The 22214-nt window shown below is 40.4% G+C and overlaps 1 protein-coding gene across 1 annotated transcript; it reads left to right on the top strand.

The window, feature by feature from the left end:
* The first annotated feature begins 1489 nt into the window (after positions 1-1489).
* On the top strand, positions 1490-22167 carry tmem110l (transmembrane protein 110, like). Its single transcript, XM_031300349.2, has 8 exons — positions 1490-1957; positions 9233-9281; positions 10345-10440; positions 10537-10658; positions 12638-12750; positions 14555-14638; positions 15255-15386; positions 20183-22167. Exons 1-8 carry the CDS (start codon positions 1768-1770, stop codon positions 20309-20311), a joined length of 915 nt encoding a protein of 304 aa, XP_031156209.1. The 5' UTR covers positions 1490-1767; the 3' UTR covers positions 20312-22167.
* The last annotated feature ends 47 nt before the right edge of the window (positions 22168-22214 follow it).

Genomic DNA, 22214 nt, shown 5'->3' with positions numbered 1-22214 from the left:
TATTTAGGCTATTTATTTATAATCTCCAAATTTACCTGGTGAAATCATATGATCCCCTTGCACTGAAAGAAAGAATGTGTAGCCTATTAAAAAAAGAATTGGAAATTTGATTAGTCTTCGCCGTGTCAACACTTTCTGTCTGCAGCGGAAGGAGAGTTTAGCGTCAGTTTAATAATGTTAACGGGAATAAATTGAAAGTAATGTTTGCTTGTGTGAATGCAATTATGTTGACAGGCCCAATCTATACAAGCAGTTAGACTAATTAGGAGTGACATTTCAGAGCCAGACTCAGTGCAGTAGGCTATTTGGCCATTTCTATTGAGATGGCTGGGGTGTAAATTAATTTACAGCTGTTTCACTCTTCTCATTTTCTCACAGCTGCGTTCATGTCTCCACACAGCCAAAGTTATGTTTTATATAAGAGGGCGTGTGGAATGATTCAAAACTGTCTTTTTTAAAGACATTTTTGAAGCTTATATTCTGACAAATCAGAGCGTTTGTAGCCTCCAACCAATGATATCCCTAATTGTCTTCTCTGAGTTGGGTATAGCCTATACTGTAGATCATTTTGTAATTAGGAATCCCATAACTACACCCTCTCTACTTCTTATGATTATTCATAAATAGCCTAAAGTGAGTTGTAGGCCTATCCGAAGACTTTCAACCTAAATATTTCCTTTTAGCCTACATCTTCACGTGAGCGTGAGGAAGAGATCTGCCTCATGCGTGGGCCCTCGCGCGCACGACCCGGTGCCAAAAGGTTTTGAAGCGGTCTCGCGCACATTCAAGGAATTCTGCTGCGAGAGCCAATGGATGTAACCCGCACAGACCTGCGTCAAGATAGACCAACTTCAACAGGAAGTTTAGGTACATTTGACTTCAAAGTAAAAAGGTGGAACACAGTCAACATGGGGAAAAAGGAATAGCTGTCTTTTTTGAGGTTGATCAAATTTTATATTATTGTACTTTATTTAAATAGGTAAGTCCCAACTAAGATGGATAGATAAGATGGTTATTTTGCAGGGGAGACCTGCGCAAGATATAGCAACATAAACAGCTGCAGACAAAACAATACAAAAGGCAACAGATAAAATAATACTTTATAACAATAGTCTACTAAGAAGAAAATAATAAGCTCAGAGTCAATTGAAATTGGAGTCATTTACCATATAATTGACAATAGTCAGAGATATCTGATTCCTTTTACGAACTATTCCAAATTAAATTAATTAGATCACTCGATAATTTACTCTATTTTTCAATTCACATGCATTTTCATCTCCTGCATTTGTATCAAATAGCCTACGTTTTGTTACTTTAACCCCTCATAGAAGAACGACCTAGCCAATTCTGGTAAAATTGTTAACATTTAAGGTTGCTATTATGCTACAGTACTATCTATGCTTTGCACAAAACTTTGTAGCCTGTCCCTTTTTTTCTGCCAAGCTGATGCCTTTTATTTTGAAATATTTTGTACCGGAAGCTACACTTTCCGTTGGGACAATTGGTGTTTACGTTGTCATAAACGTGGATGTGAGTCAGATAATCGATTCTCTTGTCTGCTTTTTTTGCATCATGGGATGTAGCATCAGTCTCTGGGAACACTGAAGGAAAACTTTACCTCACGTTACATCGAAAGCCGGAAATAGAAATCTGGCGGTTTGTTTTTCTCGAGTGAAAGAAAGGTAGCCTAAGCTCTTCCTAGCCCACCGAGGGAGTGCACCTTTTGTGTCCGACGGCTGTGTTGTTTTTTTTAATCGTGTCAACATGGACATGTATGGATACAGCGGGGTCTTCTTGGTGAAAAGATTCCTGGACAATGGCGTTTTTGAAGTCACAAACATGTCTGACATCAACAAGTTGAGTCCTCACGGCTGCGATAACGGAGCACTGACCGACAGGTTCGGCGTCTTGATCCAGGGACTCCTGGCTATCGTTGCCTTCAGTACGCTGATGTGTGAGTAACGTTATCTCCGGGCAATCCTTATTTCTTAAAACATCTTCAATATCACATATGTCTTTTTGTGTTTTTGAGGGGATAGGATGCACGAAACACAACATGCAGAAACTTGCTTTTAAAGGGCTACATTAGTCCACGTGGCGATTTGTTGACGTTTGTTTTTGCGTCTTTAGCATAGAACCAAAGTCCATTGAAAAATATGCTTATTTAATATTATCTTGCTTTTCCACAAGAAGACATACCCAAATGGAACTCTTTGAAAACATTACGTGGCATGTCGAGGTTTTCTATTCATTTCGGCATGAATTAGGTGCTGTAAACACAAGATGTTATAAAGGGATTTCAGCTTTTTTGTTAATTGCGATCCGCACTTGTAAACATCTTCCACCTCAACAAAATAGATAGTTGATGTGAGCGGTAATGATCTATGTGGATTTCTTAAATACATACTGTAATAAAACAACATGCTGTTCGTGTCATATCTATTCGCCGAATTTCCAGTATAGGGTATACCTTGTACTGGAAATTCGGCGAATAACTATATAGGGTAAGGTTTTTTTCAACCTGGACCCTGTTTTCCCATGTTTTTGTGTCAAAGTGACTGATGTGAACAACAATCTTTGACATTGGTCCAGTGTTAAGCGAGATCTCGGCAACGGCGAAACAAGCTACAATGTAAGTTAATAGTGCAGCTTGTATTTATGTTCACAACAGTGCTTGTTTTTGCCGCTGACAGGCTCAGATTAATATTCTAAGTGTCTGACAACATTATGGAAAGGATTTAAGGAGGTCGACCTTTCTGTTAAAGAGTAAGATCCTTTTTTTTTTAAACATAAGAACATCCGCCAAATTGCGTTCGCTAAAGCCATGTAAATAAACATTAATTTTAGCATCGTAAAAGACACTTCGTTCAAAGTCGACAGAAACTAAATAAAACTATAAAAAGCCGTTTTGGGTCGCCTTTCCACTTTTCCAACCATCACAACTCTAGTTGGTTGAAATTACGCATAGTTTACCGATTTACGTGTGGAAATATGTTGGCTCTATATACGCTAAAAGTATTGCTTTTTTAAATGGAGTCTGGTGGGTTTAGCGCTAGCAACCTCAGAGCTCTTTCTGGCTAAATAGAAAGGTCTTAAAGAGGTTTTAAAAATGCCTCTTTATGTCTCTGTAGGGATCCTTTCCATAATGTTGTCAGGCACTTATAATAATAATAATCTGAGCCTTTCAGTGGCACAAACAGCACTTTTAAGGCCCAGACACACCAACCCGATAATCGGCAGTTGGACAGTCTGGCGAGGTCAGTGACTTGAGTCTGTTGGGTGTGTTCCATGCATTGACATATATATAAAATGGACCAACAGATCCCGTGTCTCTGGACGGAGACCAGTGAAGGCCATTAGAAGCACTTTTCCGGTGATGGCTGAGCGTTACTGAGCAGCCTCCAACTGAGAGAGACATAAATGTGACGTGAGCAACCTGTCTGAAAGTTGTAAGTCTTCTGGTAGCTGTGCCAAGAGAAATCTCAATCATTACGAATATTGCAGAGATGGAGAGCGTAGGTATATGTAAGGAGATAACATGGGCACAGGCTAATTATTGCTAACTAAAATGCTAGTTAAAATTAGTAATTACACTTAAACAGCTAATGTAAGTCCAAACTGCCTGCAAGCTTCTCCTGTACTATACGGTAATTCCTCTACTATGAGACAGTAAGTCGCGTGGTTATGACACAATCGTTAGCCTATTTTTACAAAAACGTCTGCGGAGCCATAACGTGAGGTAGGCCTACAAGGTAATGGAGCCTTTTGTACATTGTTGTGTTTTAAACAATGGACAAATAGAGTCTTTAAACGCTTCAGATGTAAAGTTATTCGCTGTCAAAGTGGCGCCAAAATGAATGGCAGTCAATGGGATGCTAACGGAGGTGATGGCTTATTAGCATCAAAATGGCGCCATAGGAGGTTTGCGGTCCAAAGAGAAGCTTACCCCCTTGGTTCCATGCCGTCATCCATTGGAGGGACTATCAGCCTTCATTTTGGCCAACCTGACTTGCTGGGTCAGAGGGCAGGCAGTCTGACTAAAATCTGACGAAAATTTTCAAACTGACCTTTGTCGATCTGAAATGAAGACAGATTCAGCAACTGCACGGCCTATTTCTCACTTAAAATGTTTTCAGAAACACGTTTCGATGAACTATCTTCGTAAAATATGAGATTGTATTCTGAATGAGCTGCCATTATGCTCGTTTGTAAAATCAGGGAGCAGCCAGACCCACGTGACGCGTTTAGTCCAATCAGCTGCCGGTTTTCATTTTTTGGGCGACAATACAGATTAGTGCCGCCTGCTGTTATGGAGACATATTACATCTCACGCACACGCAGAACGTACGCTCAAGTCGGCGTCGCTTTGGTGTGTTCCGAGGCACTTTTTTGACCAACTCGGGGAGACTGATCAGTCCGACAGCCTTTCCTCCTGATGGTCGGCTGTCGGGTTGGTGTGTCAGGGCCTTTAGTGAACCAATAGACGGTGAACATTTGCCCCATAGGGTTACATTGCAGCCCAGTCTGTGGCTGCCGGTTACGACGTTCACGCTTATTACTGGACCAATTTCAAAGATTGTTGTTCCTATCAGTCACCTACACACAAAAAACATAGGAAAATAGGGTACAGGTTGGAAAAAAACGGTAGTTACTCTTAAAGCCCCAACTTAAGCATGCATAATAAGGTATACCATACCACACCGGTATGTATGCCTATATTCAAAGTAGGGCTGCACGATATGAGGAAAATATGCGATAACTTTGTTGAAAATCGCGATATTACTTGCGATAAATGAACCGATATATTAAAGTGTACTCAGTTCTGCATTTCTGCTGCTTTCAGTATTCTGCTACAATACAACACATTGCTTGTTGAATTTAAAACGAATTTAACGCCTGCCAACAATATACTGATACAATCTCTATACGTTTGTTCAGTGGAATTTAATACTCAGCTGCTCTCCATGGAATATGTCATGATTGATTTAAAGAAACATGAACTTCAAGAGTTAATATTTGTGTTTAATTGTGATACAGCCCTGTAAGTATCACAGTGTAGGCAGATTTGGGTGAAGCCACTTTCAAAGTGTTTTTGATTGCCTGCCTTAATGGCAAAACAAGCTCCTTTACAGCCATGGAGCTCCTTTTGTGGATGTACTCTGAACAAATGGCTACTGACTGCTAAATAACTTGTGATTCCGTGGCAGCTGACTTGGAGAATGTTGGGCATCTTACCAGATTTGGCACCACAATGTTTAATACTTCTGTTCTGCAGCAGTCACAGCTGAATGCCGGTGTTGGTACCAAGTCAAGTAGGAACACTTAAGCCATTTAGGAACCGATATATTGTTTGTTTTAATGCAAAGGCACTCAAATACAATCTCATCTAATGATGGTTACCTTATGACTTCCTGGATTACATTATTTTGGTTCTTTTCCAATCAGTTGCATTGATAGTAGTCTATATCTGCGACCTTCCACTTCCGGGATTGCTCCATTGCTCCTTCTTTTTGGCCGGATGTCCGTTACCTTCCGCTTTCTTTGTGTTGTAATTTTAAACTCCGGTGGATTTCTGAGGACTATGGTTAACTGCTCCTCAGATCTCTGCAGGGTAAATCCAGACAGCTAGCTAGACTATCTGTCCAATCTTTCTGTTGCACGACTAAAACAACCTTTGAACGTACACATGTTCCACCAAAACAAGTTCCTTCCCGAGGCTATTTGGCAGCGGCACCGGGGCTCCGTGCGGCGCTCAGCACCCAAGACGATTGTCATTGGTTTAAAGAAATGCAAATAAACCGGAGCAAGTTTTTCTCCCATCCCAGAATGCTGTGTGGACTAGCCAGACCCTCCTCTATAGCGCTGTGGAGGAAGGTCTGGCAATGCGAGACTGCATTGATAGTGATAAAATTGACTTTATTCAGTTACCAGATAGGGCTGCCTGATATGAGGAAAATATGCGATATGCAATAACAATGTTGAATATCTCGGCAACGATATTCCTTCCAATAAATAAACAGATATTAGAGTGTACTCAGTTGTGCTGCTTTCAGTATTCTGCTAAAATACAAAAAAAAGCTTGTTGAATATTAAAAAAACAAAATGAAAGGAAATCATTTCCAACATTATTTTATGGAACAAAATAAAAAAATAAAAAATAAAAAAAATCTCTGAGTGTCGACATGGTTATTGCGCCAGTTGATATCGCGATGACGATAAAAAAACGGTATATTGTGAAGCCCTACTACCAGGTGTCTTGGCTCTCATTTGTTAAACAAATATGCTACATGGAAATGACACATATACAAATGTCAGTGCATCCTGGGTAGTATCCACTCATTCCATGAGTGTGTCGGCGTATGATCTAATAATTCGAGTGTAGTTATGAAAAGGTCAGTGCACTCATAGTGATCTGATTTCATCAGCTGATCCACGCAGCCGGGTTCAGAGCACTCGAAGCTTCAGAGCGGTGAAGTGTTGCAGAATTAGGCCAGGCCTTGAGTGTGAGTGAGATCAATGAGCTCAAACCTCCACTCAGTTACTTATTAGTAGAAAAATCGATACCCCCCCCCACCCTCTTTTTCCCGCCCTATCCTGTTCAGCATGCTCGCAAGTGTCGCTCTTGGTCAAAGCACGTGCATCTGTTAAATATTTGTACCACATTATTTGTGTGCAGCCGAGCATTAAGTGCCCTTCAGCTATGATCACAGTTGCGGTATGCCAAGTCACAGTCGCCGAGCCTGCACCATGCATCCCTTTACTGATCTGTGTTTAGAGTGCTCTTCCTCAAAGCTATTTTCGTAAATTACCTTCCATTGACTCGTCATTATTCCTGCACTCGCATAATCCTGACAAAAGGCTGAATATCCACTATAGCTACCACCGTTCTTTGATCCAAAGCTTTAGGCTATATTTGAAAACAGTCAGATTTGAGCAATTTTGCGAATAGACGAGTTTGTTAGCCAATAGACTTTCAGACTTTTCACTTGGAAATATACTCTGATGTCTGGTTTTGTGCGAATGCCTGTTTTCCCAGTGTCTTATGAGAGAAATTTGACACACTATATAGATACACCTAATGCCATTTTGTGTGTATCCGACACCCTTACAACTTCTAAAAGTCACAAGTTTTGAAATTACTAAGCGATGTAGGGCTGCAACTAATGATTATTTTCATTATCAAATCAGTTTATTTTATTAGCAGTTTAATTGAATAAATGAAAATCTGCCCATCTCAATTTCTTAGAGCCCAAGGGGACGTCTTCATATTGTTGTGCATCTTGTGTTGTCAGGCAGTCCAAAACCCCAAAATATCAATTCACAATTATCTAAAAAAAGAAAAAAAACAAATCTTCACTTTTTGAGATGCTGGAATCAGCAAATGTTGAGCTTGATGACTGACTTTAATGATTCACTGATTAACAAAATTGCTGAAGAATAATGAGCGAATTGTTTCAGCCCTAAAGCTATCCAGTTGGAGTCCCTTTAAATGGCTTAAAAAGTTAAAAAATGCAGGAACAAGTCTAGAAAAAGTATGAATAATTATACTGTGCTAATAAAACACTGCTATTATGAGTTTACAGATGTAAAAGCTGTCTGCAGGAAGCCTTGATCCTGGTTTCGCATGCCCAGTCACATTCTCTGACCTTGTTAGATGGCGAGATAGAGGAACAGTGGGCGTCTGTTCACCCTGAGCCCGGTGGGGAGGAATGAAGTGTTGTTGCAGCCTGAAAAAAAAGAAAGAAAAAAGGATGATATGTGATAACGTCTGTGTTTCTTCTGTCCTCGCTCCCCCTCTGTCCTGCGGCCCTGCAGAGAGATGAGGCTCACGCTGGAGGTCAAACTAACTGCAAAGTTATGGTTTTGCAGGATAAACACAAGTCTAATGGGATATAAGGCTGCAAGATTATGGGAAAAAACCATAATCACGATTATTTTTGGTCAATATTGAAATCACCATTATCTAACACGATTACTCATTGACATTGGGAAAGATGTTGCAATCACTGACTTTAAAAATAATAATAATTAAAAAACACCTTGAACTGTGAAATTTCCCTTAAAGCTTTAGGGCGTAACTTTTTTATATTAATGATCGTCGTTACATTCAAGTTTGTCTCGCTTTGCCAGACCCTCCTCCAAAGCACGCTGAAGGAGGGTCTGGCTACTCCACATAGCATTCGGGGATGGGAGGAAAACGTGCTGTGGTCGGGGCGACCTCTATCTCACCCAGTAAGAGCGTGCGCCCCATGTAGGCTGAGACCTTTGCAGCGGCCCGGGTTCAAATCCGACCTGCGGCCCTTTGCTGCGTGTCATCCCCCATCTCTCTCCCACCATTCCTGTCTATGCACTGTTACTCTGAAATAAAGGGATAAAAGCCCCAAAAAAAATAATCTTAAAAAAAAAAAAGAAAAAAGAAAAAAAGTGCTCTGGTTTGTTGGCATTTCTTTAAACCAATCAGAATCGTCATGGGCGCTGCTAAACTCGCACAGAGTTGCTGCAAAATAGTCGTGCGAGAGAAAACTCAGATTGGACAGATAGTCTAGCTAGCTGTCTTGATTTACCCTGCAGAGATCTGAGGAGCAGTTAACCATAGTCCTCAGAAATCAGAAATCCACCAGAGTTTAAAATCCCAACACAAAGGAAGTGGAAGGTAACTGAAAATACAAGGTTCATCCGGCGGAATTTCCTGCAGCACCGGAGCAATCCCAGAAGTGGAACACAAATGATCTAGACTACATTCAAGCCATTACCAAATGAGTTGTTACAAAGCTAATTAAGACTATCAGCTCCACACAACTCTCTCTGTATTTCTCAGTGTGGCTATGTTCAGAAGATTGTGTCGTCCGGCGACTTTCGCGCACAGAAACTTGAGTGAAGATAATGACCTCTTCTGAAGAGTCTTCTGTGCGCGATCATGGAAGGCTTGTATCATGTGGATGCGCTGACAGTTCTGTCATTACTTCTGTCATTTTCTTGTCATTCTTCATGGGCGCGACAGAAACTACGCACTATAGCTTTAATACTTTTTCTTAAACTTTAAACATTTTTTAAATGCAAGTTTACTTGCAAAACATAATGTGCCAAATAATTGTTTTTCTCGATTACTCTGTTTTTGTGAGGATTGTTAGGAGCCAAAATAGTAGTCACCATAAAAAATGTCATTAATTGCCCAGCCCTAGGGGGAAATTATTGATTAATTGATTGACTTTTTCTTTTTTGTTTGCAGTGAAGAGGTTCCGGGAGCCTGTAGGGATCAGACGACCGTGGAGGATCTGGTCAGAAATGTTTCTTCTTTTCTTTTCTCTCCTTCTAGCATATCCTGTCCTACACCCTTACATTTGATAAAACTTGCATAGATGAGTAGCCTGGTTGACACCAGACCCTTCTCAGTTGTAACTGAGAGTGGGTCTGGGCAAGCTTCATTCACAGCCCATTTCCAAAGGGGCGTCACCAACGGACTCCGCTCAAATGCCTCTGGGCGCATTGGATAGTCCTTCAACCAATCAGACCAATGATCCGGGTGACGTAGCAGCGACAGCGGCATCAACGGCTTGCTGCACTTCGGTAGCCGTCATGTTGAATGTAAACAAAAAGTTGCTCGCTGTCGCTGCGCTATCGTCATCGTGTAAAGCCTGCCTCACCGGTTATGATTGGTGTAAAGCCTGCCTCAACGATTGTGATTGGTGCCTTGATTTGGAAAAATTGAAAATGGGCTTGAATGGTCTCTTGGCCAGACTGACTTGCAGAGCAAATCTCAAATTTGCCGGAAGTTCGTCAGGGTTTACCCAGGCTAAGTAAAGTCTATTAAAGTAAAGGAAATGTTGGTTGAACCCATTTTTTGCACATCCCATAACATTTTATGTACATCCATACTGCCCCTTTTTTTTCCTAATATTAGATAGTTATATGTATGTGTTATTTGTTTCTGTATTTGTTTGTTTATTGCATGTTTAATATGTTTATGTATGCACCAACAACCAAGGCAAATTCCTCATAAGTGCTACTTACTCGACAATAAATCCTTCTCGGATTCTGATTCTGATATTTTTTTACTTTAAAATGTTAAGTAAGACATTTTAAGACATTCAACACAATAGAATAAAGGGTAACACTTTACTTGAAGGTATCTACACGAACCCTAACCATAACTTGTCATGACAAAAACCGAATGACAAAGAAGCGTTATGTCATAAACGTGTATGACTTGTTTATAATGTTTATGACACGTTCATGACAGTGTCATGTCACTCTTATGTAGATACCTTCAAGTAAAGTGGAACCGAATAAAGAAGTCAAATTCTTAAAAAAAATTTTTTTTTTTAACCCTTTCTTTTTCAGGTTTTTTGACACATCCAAGCAGGCCATCGGTGCTCTTTTCATCCACTTTGCCAACGTCTTCCTGTCCACGCTCACCGAAGAGGACCCATGCTCCCTGTGAGTTATCGGTCAGCACTAACAAGCCATGATAAGATGAGGTTCAACTGTCTGAGGGGCTCTCACTGAGAACGTGATTTCCCATTTCCCCAAAAGGTATCTGATGAACTTCCTGCTGGACGCCGTGCTGGGGATGCTGGTCATCTGGCTGGCTGTGAAGTTGGTGTCCAAACTAGTGGAGTACAAGCAGTGGACGTTGCTCATGTTTGGTGAATATGGTGAGTGAAAAATCATTGCTTTTCCTTTTTGCCTTTCCATTTTTTTTTATTTTTTATTTTTTATTTTTTTCAAGACTCTTTATTGGGCACTTTTGCCCACTTTAATTGATAGGACAGCTGTAGACAGGAAAGGGGAGAGACAGGGGTCGGATTCGAACCGTGGGCTGCCGCGGTAAGGACTGAGGCTTGGTACATGGGGCACGTGGTCTAAAATGGACAGGACAGCTAGGTGAAAAAGGGGAGAGAGAGGGGGAAGACATGCAGGAAATCATCCCAGGTTGGACTCGAACCCTGGACCTCTGCGTCGAGGCATAAACCTCTCTGTATATGTGGGCCTGCTCTACCAACTGAGCCAACCTGGCCACAGTTTTTTAACAACATACAAAACATACAACTCGCAACATGAAATAGACACTAAATCTAGTATAAATCTAAGTATAAATGACAACAACAGAAGCCCATCAATCACGTCTCTCCCCAGCACAAAGCTTCTTAGGAGCCCTCCAGAAAGCTCAGGTACTTTCCCCATTTTCTAGTAAAGACATCCAATCTGGCAAACTGTTTATATGACATTGTTTCAAACGCCGCCACCCCAGCCGTCTCACAAGCCCAATCTTGAATTGACGGCACCCCTTTCATTCTTCCAACCTCTTAAAATAATCTGTCTGGCTATCATTAAACTAGTCTGGACCCAGCTTCTTATGTGCTTATCCATCTCGCTTGTGTTTGACTCCAATTTCTTTTAATTTCTAAAACATGAAATTCCCGAGTAGTTTGTATTTATGAATGTCCATAGAAAATTCCACTGAGCTGCAGCTCTGGTTTCTGCCACCGGAGGGCGCCTGAGACCCTCCGGTGGTAGACGAGGGAGGAAAGCCAGCATCTCCAGCTGCAACCCCGTCTGGAAAACATTCCCAGTGGCTACAGAGGGGGATTAACTCCACGCCAGTTATTACACTCACTCACTCTGCTGTTGTTTTTTCTTTTGTGTTCCTTCCGTGTGTGATGGAAAAACTTCCCTCAAACAACTTTGCGAGGCTGATTAGGTCTCCGCTTCTCTTTTATGATCAGGGTCACTTGATCAGTAGCTTCTTGCTTTCTTTTCTTTCTTGTTTCATCCTCTATTTAGCTTTTTTTCCTCTCTGTCTGTCTTTGTATCTTTCTCCTCCCTTCTTCCTGTCTTAATGACAGACTTGTCCTCCTTTGTGTCTGCTGTGCTAAGACACCTGTGTTACAGACCTTTTGGAAAGGTTTCAGTTTATATCCCACAAGATGCAGAACAGTTAGAAAGATTTCTATTGAAATGGAGCGTGAAAGTGCATTCTTGAACGTAGTAGATTAAAGTAGTAGTGAAGTGTAGTTTGTTCACAGTACATTATCGTCAAATCAAACAAAATGAAATCAACCTTGATTTATACTGAATGTGTCATGCAAAAATGTAATGCAAGGAACTTCGCACAGTTGGCACAATTTGAATCATACAGGAGCTAAAAATCAAAATAAATCAAATGAAATAGTAAAAAAAAAAATTGTCTGGCCAAAATCAATAATATAATAAAATAAAACACAAACAAATGCGTAGTTTTTGTTTTCATCAAAATAAATAAAATGAAATAAAAAATAATTCTGGTGGGCCAAAACAATAATATAATTAGATTTCTATCGTCAAAATATATAAAATCAAAAATAACATAAATATGAAAAATGTTTTTTGTTTCCATCGAAATAAATGAAATGAAGCCAGAAGACATACTATAAATTGAAATAAGGAATACAATCTTTCAATTTGGGCAAAAAAGATCATTATTAAATAAAGTGCAGGAAAGGTGAGAGAAAACTACTATTTGCAAATGCATTTTTAGTCCTGCTTTTGTTTTAGACCAGCACATGAAGACTGGCTGTACCTGGAATCTCATATAATAATATGTTTATATGATATGGTTCACTTTACTGATGTTTTTCCACCTCTTCTCCTGCAGGCGACCCTCCTCAGGCCGCAGCCTGGCTGGGTCAGTGTGGCATCTACCTGCTCATCATGGTGCTGGAGAAAGGTGTGATCAGCCTGGTGCTGCTCGTCCCCGGATGGTCCAGAGTAAGGACATTGTACAGCTACTTGTGCTGCGTTCAGGTCCTATGGCAGGGTTTCCACGGGGTCTTAAAAAGTCTTAAAAGGTGGCCCTTTAGCTCAGTTGGTAGAGCAGGCTCACATATACAGAGGTTTATTCCTCGATGCAGAAGGTCCAGGGTTTGAGTCTGACCTGTGACGGTTTTCCTGCATGTCTTCCCCCTCTCTCTCTCTCCCCTTTCATGTCTCAGCTGTCCTATCATTAAAGGCAGAAATGCGAAAAATGCCTTTTTTTTTTAAAAGTCTTTAGAACGTCTAAAATTTCAAAATCAAAATGTTAGGTCTTAAAAAGTCTTAAATTCACTGAAGAATTGTGTTGTAGGTCTAAAATAATTTTAAACAGGTCTAAATGTTCTCATTGAAATGCTTCCGCAGCGCTTTGCAATGTTTTTTTTTTATTCTGTGGTGTTGTAGTTCTTTCTTTCGCTACTCCAAATATAATTTGCTGTATTACGACTACAAATGAGACCAACATGCAACTTATATTGCAGCCGAGTACAAGGCAGCGCGAGTCTCTTTCAGAACGGATTTTATTCGTCAGCTATCTTAAAAAGTCTTACATTTGACTTGGTTAAACCTGCAGAAACCCTGTATGGGAAAGATGTAGATTATCTTCCAAAAACAAAGAAGGAAATGGTAGAATATGAGCACACATTTTACTTACTGAAGCCAGCTTTTCATTCCTTTTTTATTGTGACAAACAGACCATTTTTACGTCCCAGACTGATCTTGAGGTCAACCAGACTGTCCACGAAAAAAATCTGCAAATGTATACAATCTTCAATCATTTCAATTTTGACTCTGTTTGTTTGATTTGTTGTTTGAAATTCTTTGGCAGCTTCAAGAGATGAAAGCCATCAAGACTAGAGAGAGAATAAACAAGTGGAGGATAAACTGTGACTTGCTTTTCGATTCTAATGGAAAGAAATGGAGGCAATGTTAATGTATTTGAAGGACAGTTTGTTTACATGACATATGTGTTGATTCAAATTAGCCTGTGTCATAGCAACAGATGCTTTTCTAGGGAATATAAAGGCGGGTTATTTGTTTATTTCTCAGTTATCCATTTCCAGATATTTTTGTTTTGTAAAGCTCTTTGTGTTGTTTGGAGACCTAACTTCCTTTATTTAAAGATAGTCCCCACGCTCCTTGACAAACTCTGATTATAAATATTAGTATTATTAATAGTAATATGTTTATTCAGGTGCAGGGTAGTTGACAGTCACGTCTCCTCTCTCTGTCCTTCAGTCTACGTCTTTCCTACTTATATTTGTTTTACATGGTCATGGCCAATTTAATTCAGATTAAATTCTGTTGCAACATTGATATTATTGCAATACAATCCTAAACATAGTGAAACAAATGTTTCGTGAACTTTTTATTTTTATGTTTTTTTTCTTCACAAATGTACAGTATGTGATGTAAATCTAAGAAATTGATCAGTTTTTATATGGACCCAAATATCTTGGTATCCATGATATCCAATGATATTTTGTAATTGAAATGATGCGTGTAGAAACTAATGGTTAAACGCTTAAACATTTCTTAATTTCCAAGAAATATTTCTGCATAATTTGTCCTAGATATTTATTGATACATTTTACACCATCACAATTTCAATTAGAGGAATTTAGTGTTTTGTCATGTTTTATAACCACATTTAGATGGCGGTCTTCAAATTATGAGTTAGTTCAAGACTTTCATAACAGCTTCTCCCCAACAGCTTTTTGTTTCATGTTCAGATGTTAAACTTTCTTCTCTTCTGTTCCAGTTGCAGGAGGTGTTGCTAAGCTACATTGCTAACCCGCAGCTGGAGCTGGTGCTGGTCATGCTCATTGTTCCCTTCATAGTGAATGTGAGCAGCACTTTCATGATCTAGTTGTCACATTGCCTCATTATATATTCTATTGTTAAAGAGTCCCTATCGTACTCCTTTTCAGCATCATATTTGTACTCTTGGGGTCTATATTTGTACTTTTGGGGTCTACTAGAATGGGTTAACATGAAAAAAACATTATGCTTTGTCATACTGCCTATTGCTGCAGCTCATCTGCATAAAACACTCTGTCTGAGCTCTTGTCCCGCCTTCCCAAAAATCCCAGTTTGCTCTGATTGGTCAGCTGGGTGGGCTGTGCTTGCTCAGGCAGCACCTATGGGCAGCACATTTGAAAAACCGGGCTGGCTTTCTCAATCAATGAGATCACTAATTGAGGAATTCCAAACAGGAATGTGAGTGAGCCGTTTTAAGGCAGTTGAGGAAAAAGTGCTGTCTGTCGGAGTGAAAGCTCCATTTGGAATGAAATGTGTTTTTTTTGTACTTTATACATCTATAACATACAAAAAAACTATATAACACACTAAAAGAAGGGAAAAATCCCAGAAAGCACAATAGGGGCTCTTTAAGGTATTTTAATAAGAAGTGAGTTTAGTCTTTCGTAACCCCAGACCCGTCTCTCTGGCCCCCCCTGCAGTCCATCATGTTCTGGGTGGTGGACAGCCTGATGATGAGGAAGTACAAGACGATGAAGAGCCTGGACGACTCCTGCGACAGCACGTTGAAGAAGGCCGACTCGCTGCCCCGGGCCAACAGTGAGGAGTCACTGGTAAGATTAAAATCTACAACTTAATGAGTCCACCAACAGAGCAGAGCAAAGTGAGCTCCAGTTAGCAGCTGGTTATTGTTTTTAGTCACCTATGTAATTCAATTCAATTTTATTCATAGTGTCAAATCATAACACGAGTTATCTCAAGACACTTTACGGATAGAGTAGGTCTAGACCACACTCTATAATTTACAAAGATCCAACAAAGACCCCAGTAATTCCCCCAAGAGCAAGCACAGGAGGAAAAACTCCCTTTTAGGGAGAAACCTCAGGTGGTGAGGAAGACTTCTTTTTAGGGAGAAACCTCGGACAGACCCAGGCTCTTGGTAGGCAGTGTCTGACGGTGCCGGTTGGGGGTGTGATGAACAGTGGCAATAATAGTCACAATAAAGATAATGGACTATGACTAGAAATAGTAGTTGTAGTAGTTCATGGCGTAGCAGGACGTAGCAGGGCACTGCAGGGCTTTACAGGGTGTAACATGGCACTGCAGGGCATAGCAGGATGTAGCAGGGCGTAGCAGGGCACTGCAGAGCGTAGCAGGGTGTAACAGGGCATAGCAGGGCGCGGAGCAGGACCACGGCGACAGCTGCAACCATGATTTAGGTGCCACCCTAATCCAAGGAAAACTGCTGGGCGAAAAACATAAGGACTCCGGGGAATAAGCTCCCCAGAGCTAAGTTAGTAACAAGCATTTCTTGGACATGGATTCACACAGATGGAAAGAGAGAAGAGGTCAGTGTGTCAAAGGAAGTCCCCCGGCAGTCTAAAACTATAACAGCATAATTAAGAGCTGGTGCAAGGCAAACCAGCCTATAAGGGCCAGTTCTATAAGGGTTGGTAGATGAATCTGACAACTATGAAGAGAAGAAGAGAAGAGAAGGGGTGCTGTGTCTGAAGCTATATACGATGCAACTCCTCACTCCCTATCTATAAGCTTTATCAAAGAGGAGAGTTTTAAGTTTACTCTTAAATGTGGTAATGGTGTCTGCCTCCCGAACCCAGACTGAGAGCTGGTTCCACAGGAGAGGAGCCTGATAGCTGAAGGCTCTGGCTCCCATTCTACTTTTAGAGACTCTAGGAACCACAAGTAACTCTGCATTCTGGGAGGGCAGTGCTCTCGTGAGAGAATAAGGTACTATGAGCTCTTCAAGATATGATAGTGCTTGACCATTTTAGAGATTTGGAGGTCAGGAGAAGGATTTTAAATTCAATCCTGGATTTTACAGGAAGCCAATGCAGAGAAGCTAATACAGGAGAAATATGATCTCTTTTCTTAGTTCTTGTCAGAACACGCGCTGCAGCATTCTGGATCAGCAGGAGAGTCTTAAGGGACTTATTTAAGCAACCTGATAGTAAGGAATTACAATTGTCCAGCCTGGAAGTAACGAATGCATCTAGTTTTTCAGCATCGTTTTGAGACAGGATGTGCCTAATTTTGCAATGTTACAAAGGTGCTGTTCTTGAGGTTTGTTTTAAGTGGGCATTAAAGGATATATCCTGATCAAAAATAACTTGAACTAGATTTCTGACCGATGTGCTGGAGGCCAGGGCAATGCCATCCAGGGTAGCTATATCTTTAGATAATGAGGTTCGGAGGTGTTTAGGGCCCAGCACAATAACCTCGGTTTTGTCTGAGTTTAACATCAGAAAATTGTAGGTCATCCATGATTTTATATCTTTAATGCATGCTTGAAATTTAGCTAACTGACTGGTTTCGTCTGGCTTGATTAATTAATTAATTGGGTGTCATCTGCATAACAGTGAAAGTTAATTGAGTGTTTCCTAATAATATTGCCTAGAGGAAGCATATAAAGTGAATAGAATTGGTCCAAGCACTGAGCCTTGTGGAACGCCATGGCTAACTTGAATTGGGAATTGATAAAAACGGAGGATCACATCATGACTTTGGGCCAAACTGGGCTTTGAGCGAAAGTTTCTTATGTCTTGAACATTTAACAGATTTCTGTTTCCCTGTATTGTTTATTCAGTCTTTATATAAATTCCAGTAAGCATTTAAGTTTGAATAAAACTGTTTAAATGCCCTCAAAGTAAGTAAAATGCTTGCCTACCAGACTACTTAGAGAAATCAGACGGGTTTATCTGCTCTGAAAGTGACTCACTGGCCTTTTTAAAGGAAATACTTTTGATATTATGAAAACGTTCCCAAACAAGAATGTGACCGTTTAATATCTTTGTTTTGCTTTAAGATTTGAATGTGTGTGAAAATGGTCGTCGATGGTTGATGCCCACATGGTCAGGCTGGGTGTCAACTGCACCTGTTGTTTTGGGGGGAATGAGCGCGCACACACACACACACGCACGCACACACACACGCACGCACACACACACACACACACACACACACACACACGCGCACGCACTCACACGCACACACACTCACACTCCCTCTACACTTGTACACTTGATCTAATGCGGAACAAACCCAGATGAATTCAGTCCAAGAAATACTGAGTCAGAATGTTCTCCCTGTCCTCCCTCATTACCGTTGAGTTGGTGGATTCTGGTTTTCTGTGGAGGTTTCACTCCACCGTAAGAAACATGTCATTTTGTAATTCCTTTTTTTCTGCTCTTGGATAGTATCATATTTTGTTGTCAGTTTTTGGACAAAGTAGATATAAAGTAGTTATCATGCTTTTGATTACATTTTAATTGCGTTTGTACTGCAAATGTATTTTAAGAGGCCAGTTCACACAAATCATAAAAACTTTTCTCACTCTCCCCTACTGGTAATTGTTAATGCAGAGCGGTTTCTCAATTCAGTTTATGTAGCATAGAAATCTCAGCAGCCCCCAAACCTTTTAGTGTTACAGTATTATTAATATCTGAAGTACATCCCATTACAAACCCTTTTTTAAATTGTTTTTGCAAACAAATAGAAAACGTCATTAGTCAATAATGTATCCACTCGACCATGTCATTTGTATGATTTGCTTTCTGTAGTATACTTTGATCATAATTATGATGTAATAATAACATACTTACAATGAAGTGTATGAGCACCCCTTCAAGTCGTGCGTTAAAGGATGGGTCCACCCAAATTACCAAAAAATATAATAATGATTTTAGATTTCTTTTCCCATGTTTTGAGATATGTGTTTCTGAGGTTTCTGCTTCCAACACAACTTTTTTGTTCAACAATCACATTATTTTTGGGTGGCCACAGACTTTTGGCCATGTAGCGTAGGTCAGAGAGGTGTTCACAGCTTATTTGATACATTTATTTTGTATTTTGGGTGAATCGAAGAATATTTTTGCCTGTATTTACTTGGAGACAGTACAGAGACCAGAAACAAAGGGACAGAGACGTGCAACTAAAAGTCCCCGGCTGGAATCAAACTGGTGACAGTGCGGTTGCGTGATATGCATCATCACATGATTAGACTTTTGAATCGGCGCCTGTGAGTTTTGGGTTGAGTGCTGGTTTATCTGGGAAACTGTAACTGGCCTGTTGTTGTGTTCAGGGAATCACTCAAATAGCCGCCTTCTCCACACAGCACAGAAGGCATTTTTTTTTTCCCCCTCTCTTAGGAAAGATTTAACTGACAAACGTCAGGGCAAATGATGATGTTTGGGGTGTGTGACCCTTGTGTTCAGTGGGAAGAGAGTGTTCATTCCTCCCTCCCTTTTTCCTTTTCCCTGGTGATCTGCCAGGCAGCCATAAATCAAGCCTTCATCCCGGGAATAAAAGTGACATTTAGGAGTCGTTTCCACGCGCTGATGTTATGGAAAGTGGAGTGAAATGGAGGAGGATGTCAGATAAGAGAGGCATTGACTTGGATGAGATATTGGTGGGGGTGGCGGTCAAAGCTACAGTCACAATGCTGTTGTTGTTGCTGGTGTTGCCGCCGGTGACAAGGGTATAGTGGAGATGATCAGCCCGTAGTGCAAGTAACAAAAATACACTATAAGAGACAGTAATGTACTCCCGGTCTTTATCCTAATATCTGAGTCTATACTGCTCTTCAAAGTGGTCTTTATATCAGCTTTTCCACCTGTGAAACCCAAACATAAAGCAACACATGGCGCTTTATTATGCTGTAAATGTTATATAGTTGTGGAATTTTTCTCCTTTGGGATTTGAATTCCTGCTGCTGCAGGAGAGCGTCTTCCAGGCTGTGAATAAACGGGGACATTTTCCACTTCCAGCTGGGAATGCAGAACTGAGATATTTCCCAGCTTTTTTGTCGAGGATGCAGAATCCAAACCTAGAACAGCGGTATACTGACTTGTCTTTTAGCTTTTGGTTTGTGCTGTGCTAGTCTATATCCACGAAGTTCCACTTTCGGGATTGCTCCGGTGCCGCCAGAAATTCTGCCAGATGTCCATCTTTTCGGCCGGATGTCCGTTACCTTCCTCTTCCTTTGTGTTGTAATTTTAAACTCCGGTGGATTTCTGAGGACTATGGTTAACTGCTCCTCAGATCTCTGCAGGGTAAATCCAGACAGCTAGCTAGATTATCTGTCCAATCTGAGTTTTCTGTGCACGACTAAAACTACTTTTGAACGTACACACGATCCATCAAAACAAGTTCCTTCCTGAGGCTATTTTGCAGAGGCACCGGGGCTCCGTTCGGCGCTTAGCGCCGCCCAAGACGATTGGGATTGGTTTAAAGAAATGCCAATAAACCGGAGCAAGTTTTTCTCCCATCCCAGAATGCTTTGTGGACTAGCCAGACCCTCCTCCGCAGCGCTGTGGAGGAAGGTCTGGCAATGCGAGACTAGTGCTGAACTACTGTGGCTTGTATTCTTAAAACATCTGTTGTCTTCTCTCAGATCCTGCTGGCTGCAGAGACAGACACAGACGAGGCTTCAGAGGGGGAGGAAGAGCCCGGCTATGACCAACCAGACCCTTATGTACAGTATTCTGGAGGACCACTGAGACCCAGCTGGGTGGTGGTATAAACCCAGGTGATGCTACCCGTCTGTCTTCTATCCGCACACAACACACTCTTTAGAGCCTAAATATGAGCAAACGCAAACAAGCCTTGCATCCGTAACTCCTCAAGGGTCTAAATATCGGCTTCCTTGTAAACAAAGGCACAATTATAAAGGTCTTATAACCTGTGAATGTGAACACTACAGCCTGAGCTGCCTTCCTCTGCACTGAACTGGAGCTTGACTCAGTGCATGCATGTAAATCAAATAGCATTTTGTGGCAAGAATTTAGAAGCTCTTTATCCTCTCACCTTGCTGCCTCCGTTTGCTGCAAGAGAACATTAGAGCAACCACAACTGAACGTGTTTGGAGAGAGATTATTAAGAAAGCAGCGCCCACAGGGAAAACTGTGCGGGTGGTAAAGACAAGCTGAGATAAATCTGTCTTCTCTTCACACTGGGGACTTTTGGAAATGATCTTGCTCTAAAGAGAGTCATTTATTGTGTATCATATTGCAAAGAGAAGCAAGTAAGTAAAGTGTATGTATAAGTGCTCTAAGACTTTACTCCGTCCAAATATAATCACTTTTAATCCACCTTTTTAATTAAGGTGTAATTATAGTAATTCCGGCGATTTCTTCCTCTGGCTGCTTACTTTAAGTCTGAAAGACTATTAATGGTCTCTTTTATTTTTTATTTTTTTTAAACCATGCATATGTTGATTTTATTGGCTGCTGCAGTCATGATGGACCAAACACGTTGAAAGCAGTGGTTAAATGGAAAGTTTTAGTTCTTTGCAACAGGCTTTTAAAAACATTTTATGTGTGGGCAGGGAATTGTTTCATGTCATGGTTTAAAGGACCAGTTCACACTACGTTTCTGCAATGATTTTCATATTTATTGTATACGATAGAGTCTAAACCCCTGAGATTTTCAGAATAATGTCGGAATATTTTGAGAAAAAGCTGTGAAAGTTTTGAGGAAAAAAGTGCCATTTTTAAAAGAAAAAGTTTAAGGAGTTATAAGAGTAAAGTCATAATGTCAAGAGACAAATGTCATTGCAGGCAAACTGTTTCCCTCTGTTTCCAGTGTTTGTGCTAAGCTAAGCTAACCATCATTCATATTCAAAAGAAAGATATCGTAGCGGTATCGATCTTCAGCAAAAATGCGACTAAGCATATTTCCGAAAAATGATTGCTTTTTAAAATGATGTTTTATGATAAGTTTTTAGTAAAACAACCCTTTTCTTGAAATCTTATGTCTTTATTCTTGTTACGGGTTTTTTTTAATCATAAAATTAAGCCTTTATTTTTTATCAAACTTCCCTATCATTCCATCTTACCATCATTCCATTTTTTTCCCCTCAAAATATTATGACTTTAATCTCAAAATGTCCCAATTTGTTTCCCCTAAAAATGGTCCTAATACTCTGTCATAGTAATACTCTGTGGGATGATTCAGTAGCTGTGTATCAAACTACTGCAAGTTATGGCACATTTCTTTTATTTATTGTGTTCATATTTAATATGTATTTGACTTTATGTATTGTGGTCCAATCTGTGGTAACAACATTGGAACAGGACGTTTTTTGCGAATATAGCAAATGAGAGAATTTTAAGAGTCATCGCCGAACTACAGGTAGTAAACATTTCCATTCTCCTGTTTGCATTTACGCTTTAAAAGCCAAAAGGTCTACAGTTTGACATAATGTTTTTTTAATATTCCAATGTATCTTGTGTATTTCTTTTATAAACCCAATTATGAACATGTGGATAAACTGGCGCAGCACGCTCTGTCATTAACAGGCCTGTAAAGTGCCACGGTGCCTCTTACCGAATGTATCTCTTTAATCTGTGCTATGAATAAAGATGATTGACACATGAACTGGTGTTTGGTGTTGAATTCCTGCAGCGGCCGGGGCGAGGCAGTGC

The sequence above is a fragment of the Sander lucioperca genome, chromosome 20, assembly GCF_008315115.2.
Source record: "Sander lucioperca isolate FBNREF2018 chromosome 20, SLUC_FBN_1.2, whole genome shotgun sequence".
Lineage (NCBI taxonomy): Eukaryota > Metazoa > Chordata > Actinopteri > Perciformes > Percidae > Sander > Sander lucioperca.
Note: the sequence above shows the minus strand (reverse complement) of the source record. Positions and strands in the feature narration are given on the sequence as shown.

Bases quoted from the DNA above. Each gene is read 5' to 3' on its own strand.
- tmem110l (XM_031300349.2), top strand. From the start codon at position 1,768: ATGGACATGTATGGATACAGCGGGGTCTTCTTGGTGAAAAGATTCCTG. The intron at 12,751-14,554 runs GTAAGGACATTG...CTTCTGTTCCAG, and splicing joins TCGTCCCCGGATGGTCCAGA to TTGCAGGAGGTGTTGCTAAG. The intron at 15,387-20,182 runs GTAAGATTAAAA...GTCTTCTCTCAG, and splicing joins CCAACAGTGAGGAGTCACTG to ATCCTGCTGGCTGCAGAGAC.